At 43.3% G+C, this 9416-nt stretch overlaps 1 protein-coding gene across 1 annotated transcript in view; it reads left to right on the plus strand.

Moving 5' to 3' along the window:
• Atic (5-aminoimidazole-4-carboxamide ribonucleotide formyltransferase/IMP cyclohydrolase) overlaps positions 1 to 5728 on the plus strand; it is a 23410-nt gene extending 17682 nt beyond the window's left edge. The window contains exons 13-16 of the mRNA XM_028760622.1: positions 2303 to 2395; positions 2885 to 3067; positions 4103 to 4258; positions 4874 to 5728. Coding sequence (XP_028616455.1) covers positions 2303 to 2395; positions 2885 to 3067; positions 4103 to 4258; positions 4874 to 4993 — 552 coding nt within the window. The 3' untranslated portion in view covers positions 4994 to 5728. The remainder of the gene's footprint in view (positions 1 to 2302; positions 2396 to 2884; positions 3068 to 4102; positions 4259 to 4873) is intronic.
• The last annotated feature ends 3688 nt before the right edge of the window (positions 5729 to 9416 follow it).

Below are 9416 nucleotides of genomic sequence, written 5' to 3' on the forward strand. Positions count from 1 at the left end.
TGTGTGTGTGTGTGTGTGTGTGTGTGTGTGTGTGTGTGTGTGTGTGTTGGGATTGAACACACAGCCTGAGCTAGGCCTTAGTCCCTGAGGTATTGAGCCTTCAGTTTTGATGGATTGTTTGCTGGTTTACCTGCTAACGTGCCTGGACTTTCTATTTAGTGCTGGGCACTTGATGTGCAGACATTTTGAGAGTCTGGTGTGTTTTCGCCCTGGAGAATTGATTATGCTCTTGGCAGGCAGGTGAGGCAACATGACTCATAGCTTGTTGTGAAGGACTGAGCTGATTTGAACTTAGGCTTTGGTGTTTGTAAGGAATGGTCTGTCTGGTTCAGCTCCACTCCACAGAAGCCTGGAGTATCTGTTCAGATCCTCCCCTTGTGTCCTCTGACCTTGCATTGCCCAGCATCATGGACGGCTTCTGAAACCCATCTGGGCTCTCTTACCTGCCCTCTCTTCTTTCATGCTGCTTGGGAAATGTTTGGATTGTTGCTCATTGTTTTCTTCCTAGTTTTTTCTCTGGATCTTTGCTGTGGGCCTGGCTTTTCTGTGTGCTTCTGGAAGGGCACTGGTCTGTTTACAACAGGTCATTGTAGTGAGAGTGGAAGATAGAAGAGATCTGAAGTCTTCCCCCTTTGAAAAAAAAAATAGTGCTTCAGTTAGGCGTTTCCTTCCACCCACCCCACGGGCATTCCTCATAGTCTTTGATCCAGCTCAGAGTGCCAGGGGTATATTTGAGTGGACTTCTGAGAGGCTAGTTTTCTATAGGGTCACATTTGTACTTGTTCGCTCAAACGAAAGATGAAGGGTATATTAATAATATTAATATATAATATTAGAATAATAAATTCCCTTAAAATATACTTTTTTAGTAAACCATTATTTTTTTAATTTATTTTACTATTTACATCCCATCACTGCCCTCCTCCCGGGCACCCCCTCCCACAATCTTTTCCCCATCCCCCCTAAAAATCTTTTAAAACTAGGCTTTGAATTTTGAGATTTAAGACGCGTGGGCTCACATGCAGTTGTTGAGGTCTCCTGTGTTCTTCATTCCTCTTGTGTAGAAGAGAAGCTTGCTTTGGATGGAGCCAAGCTTACCTTTTGTTTACTTTAAAATTCTCATTGCATGTGCTCATTATATATGATACTGTAGAAGGACATGTTCATACAGTGTGTTTTAACCATACATACTTTCCCTCCCTCCCTCCCTCTGTTTTTAGTCCTCCCCACTCTCTTTACTTCTCTTTCTTCCCATAGGCAGTTTTTTCTTCTTTCATATTGCACATACTATAGATTCATAATTTTACATATCGGTAGATCTAGGGAGCCCAAGCAAAATACAATATTTGTGTTTCTGAGAATGGTTTAATTATTTACCTAATATGATTATCCTCAATTACACCTATTTTTTCACAAGCAACATAACTTCATTCTTCTTCCTCTGTGTAGTCTAGGCTGGCCTTGAAGCCCAGATCATGCTTCCTCAGCCTCTGAGTGCTGATTGCCGGGACTGCAGGCATCCTGTGTCTTATCTTTTTCTAGCTAGTGTAATTGTCTGTAGCTGACACCCCTTTACCTGCTTAGAGTGCACACTTGGTTCATTGTTCTTGTTTCTAATTTGTACCAAAGGTGACATTTTGGGATTCTTACAGACTTAATGCTGAGTGGTGGCTTAGGGTTTGCAAAATTTGTGGGTTTTTTGTTTGTTTGTTTTGTTTTGTTTTTCCAAGATCTTTGTGTAGACCAGGCTGGCCTTGAACTCACAGAGATACACCTGCCTCTGCCTCCCAAGTGCTGGGATTAAAGGTGTGCACAACTACCACCAAGTGAAAATATTTTTAAATAGCTTCTTAAAATGTTCTCAGCAAAGCAAGAAATGTTAGATTTGACTTTTTCGGAACAGCACTGGTTATATGTATATTATGTATATGAGCAGTGTACAACATAATGTGAAAATTAATCTTAATGTTAGTTCTGATCTTATATGCTCAGTTAAAGAAATTCCGACCAAAAGGTATCATTTGTCATTTTCAAATAAAGACAGTGTTTCACATCATGTTGCCGAATAGTTGTTATCAGTATGAGGGTGACACGTGGGACTCTGCAGAGAGCGCACTGCATTAGTCACAGGTGTGCTCACATGGTTCAGTGTTGAGTAAAGTATGGCAGCCTGCAGCATGATTCCTTTGTCTGGCTGTCATTGAGGGACCTAATCGAATTACAGGTCTGTTGCACTGTGTCCATAGCTTAAACTCAAGAGGTTTCCCAAGCCTGGTGAGACTTAGCCTCCTGTTTGTTTCAGCTGCCGGAGTCCGCGCTCAGAGACCTCATTGTCGCCACCATCGCTGTCAAGTATACTCAGTCTAATTCCGTGTGCTATGCCAAGGACGGACAGGTAATCAGACTGGTGGGACAGAAAGGATAGTAGGCAAAAGCCCATCTGCCTTGGTGCCAGGAAAGGGAGATTTGCCAACTTTCTCTTCTGCTATGTCAGTATGTACTCAGCACCTTGGTAGACGTAAAAACTAACCCAGAGCCAAGTACTGCACTTGGTTACACTGGTTCTTCTTGCTTAGAGGGAGCTACCTTGGGTGGGGTTAGTGAGTCTGGTTTACACACACACACACACACACATGCCTAGCCCACAGGTTGCTGTTGGTGCCAGAGGGATACTAGAAGAGCCTTTCAGTGATTTCATGGTTGCCAGCTAATAAGATTGTCAGTTCTAGTTACTAAATCCTGACAGACTGTGGTGTCTGGTCCTTGGGCAGGATCTCCAGAGCCAGCAAAGCCACTCAGAATGGAAGCTTTACTACTGTCATCCTTTGAAAAGGTAATGTTGCTGGGAGAAATGTCGTTGATTACTAATATCCTTGTTCCTCAGGTTATTGGCATTGGAGCCGGACAGCAGTCTCGGATACACTGCACACGCCTTGCAGGTGATAAAGCAAACTCTTGGTGGCTTCGACACCACCCACGAGTGCTTTCCATGAAGTTTAAAGCCGGGGTGAAGAGAGCGGAAATCTCCAATGCCATTGATCAGTATGTGACCGGCACCATTGGTGAGGTACGGACTGATGGGGTTCCTGGTGGACCTTGTTACGGCAGTCTCATTTATGACAGTCTTTCACTGTCCTACCACAGAGAGACTTCTCAAGTTCCTCAATAGTCTGAAATCCTTAAAATGTCTTTCTAATCCCTGTCAACTTCACTGCTGCACCCTTTCTGAAACCACAAACCTCTGCTTCCTGGGTAATGAATTTGGATTGATTTTGTAGGCCCATACTTCCCCTGCAGGTTGTAATATTGTTATTGCAAGGACTGTTTTTCACCATCTCCCAGTATCTCCTAGCGTCAGCAGAGGCTTGCTGCCTGGCAGTGTATTAGACTTCAGCCCCACATGAACTGATAGATGGTCACCAGAGACCTTCTGTGATACTTTCTACTAAAGCCATTAGCAACTCCATGTGGATTTGGTACTTCTTTTTTGGTTTGGTTTGATTTGGTGTAAGATGGTGGCTCTGGTGTAGGCTGACCTGCACTGCAACTCTCAGTGCAGGATTATCGGTGTGTTCCACTGAGACCTGCAGAAGACCTTACGACTCATTACCTTTGCATTAGGAGTGACACTTGAGTATCAGTTTCGTAAGGTAACAAACATCCAAATAGTAGTAAATACCATGCAGTGTTTTGATTTGTCTACGGCTGACTTTATACCCGAGACAGTTGTACATGTATGTAGTTCGTCTACACAAATGTCAGTTGTTATTAAACGCCGGTCCAGTTCCTAGATTGGACATGAAGAATTGTCTTAAATGGTTTGGTGAAGGTATATGAAGTTAGAGATTTAACTTTGAGATTCGGGAATATGGTAGGTTTGAGATAAACAAACGAACAATATAATCTCTTTGGCAATCTAAGAATGACCTTTCCTTAAGGAAAATGTTTTTTTAAACATCAAAGAATTTCTGGAAATCGGAACCTCAATGTGTCGTTGTTTGGCGAGCAGCCATAGGAGGATGCCCTTGTGGTTGCTGGCATTGTGCCCTCATTGGTTTGAGCTAAGGTGAGGCTAGGCTCATGTGCATCCCTGGCTCCCTAGGGTGAAGACCTGGTGAAATGGAAAGCGCTGTTTGAAGAGGTTCCTGAGTTACTCACTGAGGCAGAGAAGAAGGAATGGATCGACAAGCTGAGCGGCGTGTCTGTCAGCTCCGATGCCTTCTTTCCTTTCAGGGATAATGTAGACCGAGCTAAAAGGGTAAGTGAGAATTGGTGGGTGCTGGGGATGGAAACTTGTAGGAATGATTTCACATTCCCCCTTAGAGGCTGGGGATGTGCATAGACCATGTGACCAGTTGATGCCAGGCCTCAGTTTCTGTTCCTAGCACCACAAAACACAACTGTGCTTCCTGTGTTTTAACTTTCTTAGGGTTACATAGTGCAACTTTATCAGTTTGATACAAATGAAGAATTATTTTACTTTCTCCTGTGATAATAGGTATAATCTAAATTCTCTTGCTTTGCCTAAATATTACATTAGCTTATGCTTTTTTTAAAGATGTATTTATTTTTATGTTTGTTTAACCAGCATGCATGTATATGTGTGGTATGTATGTAAGTAGGTATGTGCACCTACCTGGTGCCCAAGGAGGCCAGAAGAGGGCGTCAGAGGCCCTAGACCTGGAGTTACGGATGGTTGTGAGTGCTGTTATGAGTCCTGAGAACCAAACTTGAATTCTTTGGAAAAGCAGCCAGTGCTCTAAACCATTGAATCCTCTCTCCCATCTCTGCATTTTAGAAGGGAATTTTTTTCTGGGTATGCATGTTATTGTGCCTTGAAAGTCAGCATTGGTTTTGGGGTTTTCCTCTGCAGAGTGGTGTGGCCTACATTGTCGCTCCATCTGGATCTACTGCTGACAAGGTTGTGATCGAGGCGTGTGACGAACTGGGGATCATCTTGGCTCATACAGATCTCCGGCTCTTCCACCACTGACCTTAGCTGACATTGGTTCCTGGTCGTAGATAATTATGTGTGAAATCTTGAAAGTACCTCTTTTTATAGAGTCATTTGTATCTTAATATTTGGGTCTATGGTTTTAGGTAGTTGGGTCTTACTTATTTGAAAGGTATAGCTTTCTAGCCTAAGACACCACGTGCAGAGGCTTGTTTCTGCAAAACCTGAAAGCATCCCTCCCTCCTGGAGCCAGCTTTCATGAAAACTCCCTGTGAGACACCTAAGTGCAGGTAACCAGGAGAAGCCAAGCTGCCTTATGATGACGTGTCCCCCCTGCGGACTGCTCTCCCCAGGGCTTCTTTCTTCGTGCCTCTCAGAAGCTTGTCTGTTTGCCTCCTCGACAAACAGCCAATTATCCCTTGGGAACTGGATCCTTAGCAGGATCTAGATAATGCTGATGCTGCTCTTCCTGTCTCCAGAACTGCTTAAAACCTCGGTTAGCTACTTAGTCTACCTGTTGGGTTCAAACCTACAAATGGACCCAGTGTTCTATGGAGCTTTTCACCCAAAGTGAGCAGATATGGACTGGGGGTGTGGGGAAAGGGGTGTCAGTGCCTCCCTGTACCAGGCCGGACATAACTGGATCTGTGTCCCTGTGTTTGTAGGCCTGACTGTTCACACAGAGGATGCCTGTGGTCAGCTGTAACCTTTGGTCAGTTAGCTTTATGTTAGTTTTACCTTCTTTCCACTCCTCTAAATAAATTTTAAAAAGTTTTTGGTTTTGTGGATACATTGTTTTGTTTTTTGACACAAGGTTTCTCTGTAGTTCTTGCTATCCTAGAACTTGTAAATGAGACTGGTCTGGAACTCACAGAGATCCCCTGCCTCCTCTGCTTCTGAGTGCTGGTATTAAAGGTTAGCTCACCACACCAACACAGAAACTTTTATAATAAACAGTCATCTTTGAGAGTCGTTTCTGTGCTGATCTTTCAACTCTTGGAATGGCCCATTGAAACAAAGTGGACTTAGGTAATCAGTAAGCTGCTGTGGCTTCACAGAGCAGAGGCCCCTCAGCTTGGGTTTCTTGGATTGCTTGCTGCTATAGCGACATTCCCTGCCTCTTTGAGGACACAGACCATCTTGCTCATGCTGACTGCCAGCCTTCTGAATGAGATGACCTAGAAATGGAACTTTCTGTTTCAATCTCCGCCAGTCTTTGGGTTTCACCTCCTGAGGCACCTGAGTCTTAACCTATCCAAAGGGGCTTTGTGGATGATGTTCTGTTGCTGTGCTAGGGATACAAACCCATGCTAAGCAAGTGTTCTACTACTGAGCTGTAGTCTGAACCTCAAAGGACTCCTGAACTCCCAACTCACAGACACAGATACATACTGGTGGCCACAGCGTTTCTTAATTTATTTTTAGTAGCAATAAATAGCAAACGCAGATTTTTGGCTCATAAATTATTAAATGTGCTGTCTTCCTCAAGTTATTTAGCTTGGTTGAAGGTGAACATAAAACTGTAATTGGAAGCATTTATCTGCTTAACCCTATACTGCCTCATTGAGCTTACGTACATAATTCTAACCACTGCCCTTTTGAGTGTTTATACCGTTGTGTGTCCTCAGACCTGGGAGGTGATGGTGAGATTCCACCTTTCCACATAATCTTGTTACAAATAAAAATAGTTCTGGGGGTAGGGGGAGATGAATTTAATTTTTAACAAGATGTTTTAGAGAACCATTGTTTTTTTACAGTGTATAAGCACAGTTGGTCAATAGAATACCTGCCTGCTATGGTGGCATAGACCACAAATTCTAGCACTTGAAAGCTAGAGCAGGGGAGCTCCATCTGGATCATGTCAGACTCTTCAAAAAAGATAAAAAAGAATCCCCAATACACATGAGGAATTATAAACGAGCATGTAATATACACAGAATTCATCAAAGCATTGATGCAGAGTGCTCACTGGTAGACGCCTTGACCTTCTGTACATGTGAGCTGATGGAGCTCGCAGGCTGTGCAGCCTGCAGGCAGGTGGCTGCTCACCTACCCAGGCCAGTGCAGAGTGCTGACCATGACCTTAGACTGCAGCCTCTCACAAGAGCTACTTTAGAAATAACTGTGAGGGTTGTTAACCACTGTGTCTCTGAAGAGTAAGTAGTAGTGAGGATGTGAGGAAATGTAAAACATGCCTTTATGTCTCACCTGTTTCCACTGAGGAGTGGGATTTCCCAGTTGGGCGATTTAGCCGGAGAACACTTTCTCTACTTTCATTACTGACAGATTCTCTCTATTTGTAATTTATGGAGGAATTTTTTTTTTCAATTCAAGTAGAATCATTTAATGAAGATAGAGTAGGACAGTGTTGAAAATAAAAATAACTCACATTTCAAAGGAAGATGCCAATGAGTCTTTAAGGTTTTGTGTGCGTGTGTGTCTGTTTGTGTGTGTTTGTGTGTGTTTGTGTGTGTTTGCGTGCGCGCACGCATGCTTGTTTCCATCCATGCACTATGACATGCATGTGGAGGTCGGAAGATATCTACAGGAGTCAGTTCCTTCTTCCACTGTGGGTCCCAGTGATAGAACTCAGGTCATCAAACTTGGCAACAAGTCCCCTTTCCAACTGAGTGCTCTTGGGGCCCCTGCTCTAGAGTCTTCAAGAACTTGGTGAGTCCCTGCAAGGTCATCTTCCTGCGTTGCCAGCCTTTGGTAATCTTCAGATCTTTGTGAACATAAGAAGTCTCAACAATGCTTTTTTTTTTCTTTCTTTTAACAGTTGAATTGCATTCCTGAGAGAGACTTTAAAAAACTGTAGCCTGCCACTTTCCCTGCTGCAGTAATGGGAACTTCCTGAATAGGAGGCAATTAGAGCACGTGAGTGTGCTGATGTGATGTTCCTTAATCACCTTAATGAGTTTCATACAGCTAGAAATGGAATAGAATTTTCCATGGAAATATAATTAAATAGGAAAAGCCATTTCCTGTAGTTGAGACTTCCACCTCCCCAGTTCTTCAGTCACCTCCCTAGAAAGAGTGCCTTACAGGCTTATATCGACATTATAGTGAGCTAATTTACATAATTCACTTAGGTCATTAGAGCTGAAAACAATATAAATACCAAACAATATATTTCTTTACAAATCAACTTTGGCCACTTTCTTTTAAAACTCTGATAACATTTACTAGTTTTAACAGAATTATCTTGAATTGTCTGTCTCTAGCCTAAATCCAGCTAAGTCTTTTAATTATGCCTTGGCAATCTGGCTTGCTGAAGGCAGTTCTCAGGGGACTTGACAGCATGAGTCAGTGAAGACTTAAGGATCTTTGGAAATACTAAGTGGGCTTTCCTGATGAATGTTCTTACTGTGAGAAAATCAGGGGGAAAATAGTTCTATGTTTCTGATCCCCAGACAAGGCCCTTTTAAATGTGATGCATACATTTTAAGTTGAGCCATCAGTTTAATGTGTTGCTTTGAAAACCAGCAGTATGCTATGTGGCCCACACCTCTCGGCCTGGCACTTGGGAAGCTGAAGGAGGATTACAGTGAGTCTGATGCCAGGTTGGGCTACACACTGAGAGCCCATCTTCAAAGTTAGAAAAAGAAAAACAATAGCGTACCATAGGAAAGACAGTTCTGCTGTTGTTGGGCTGTTTGTTTTAGATCTATCTTTAGGGGCAGGAGAGATGGTTTAGTAGTTAAGAGCACTGCTGCTCTTACAGAGGACCAGGGTCTCAGCAAGTGTGTGTGTGTGTGTGTGTGTGTGTGTGTGTGTACATGTATTCGAGTGCAGGGATCTTTGGAGGTTATAGGCTTCGGGTCCACTAGAGCTGGAGTTACAGGCAGTTGACAGCCACTGGATAGCAATACTGGAAACTGGACTTGGGCAGGAACAGTAAGTGAGCCCTTACCAGCTGAGCCTTCTCTCTAACCCCTTATTTTTTTTAATCTTAACCACGAAGGTTGTGATTTTTATCGTTTCCCATAAAAGTAGTCAAAGGGATTGACTATTCAACTAAATCAGTCCAACTGACTGGACTCAGTTTAGCTGTGACATTTCAGAGACACTCTGCTTTGTCTTGGAGTTGGGCAGGCTGGACCATCACAGCCAGATCCTGCTCTTTGCATTTGTTTGCTTTGTAGCTTTCTATGGCAAGATCAAATGCTACATTTGATTAGGTTGACTTTCAACCTGTGGGGGTCTTCCTGCCTCTCCTTCCCCCTGTGCTGGGATTACAGGTATAGGCTTCTCCACTCTGCTGAATGTTTATGTTTTTAACTATGGAACAAAATCAAGAGTTGCTTTCTTGACCATTTCACTTATGAGTGTGCTTCCCACCCCGCCAGCTCTGCTGCCTTCCAGGAACTTCAGATGAAGACTGGCATGAGTCAAATCCTCCTTTGAGTGAAGTTAAGATAGACCGACACATGCATACACACACACACACACACACACACAC

The sequence above is a fragment of the Grammomys surdaster genome, unplaced genomic scaffold (assembly GCF_004785775.1).
Source record: "Grammomys surdaster isolate TR1022 unplaced genomic scaffold, NIH_TR_1.0 126546, whole genome shotgun sequence".
NCBI lineage: Eukaryota > Metazoa > Chordata > Mammalia > Rodentia > Muridae > Grammomys > Grammomys surdaster.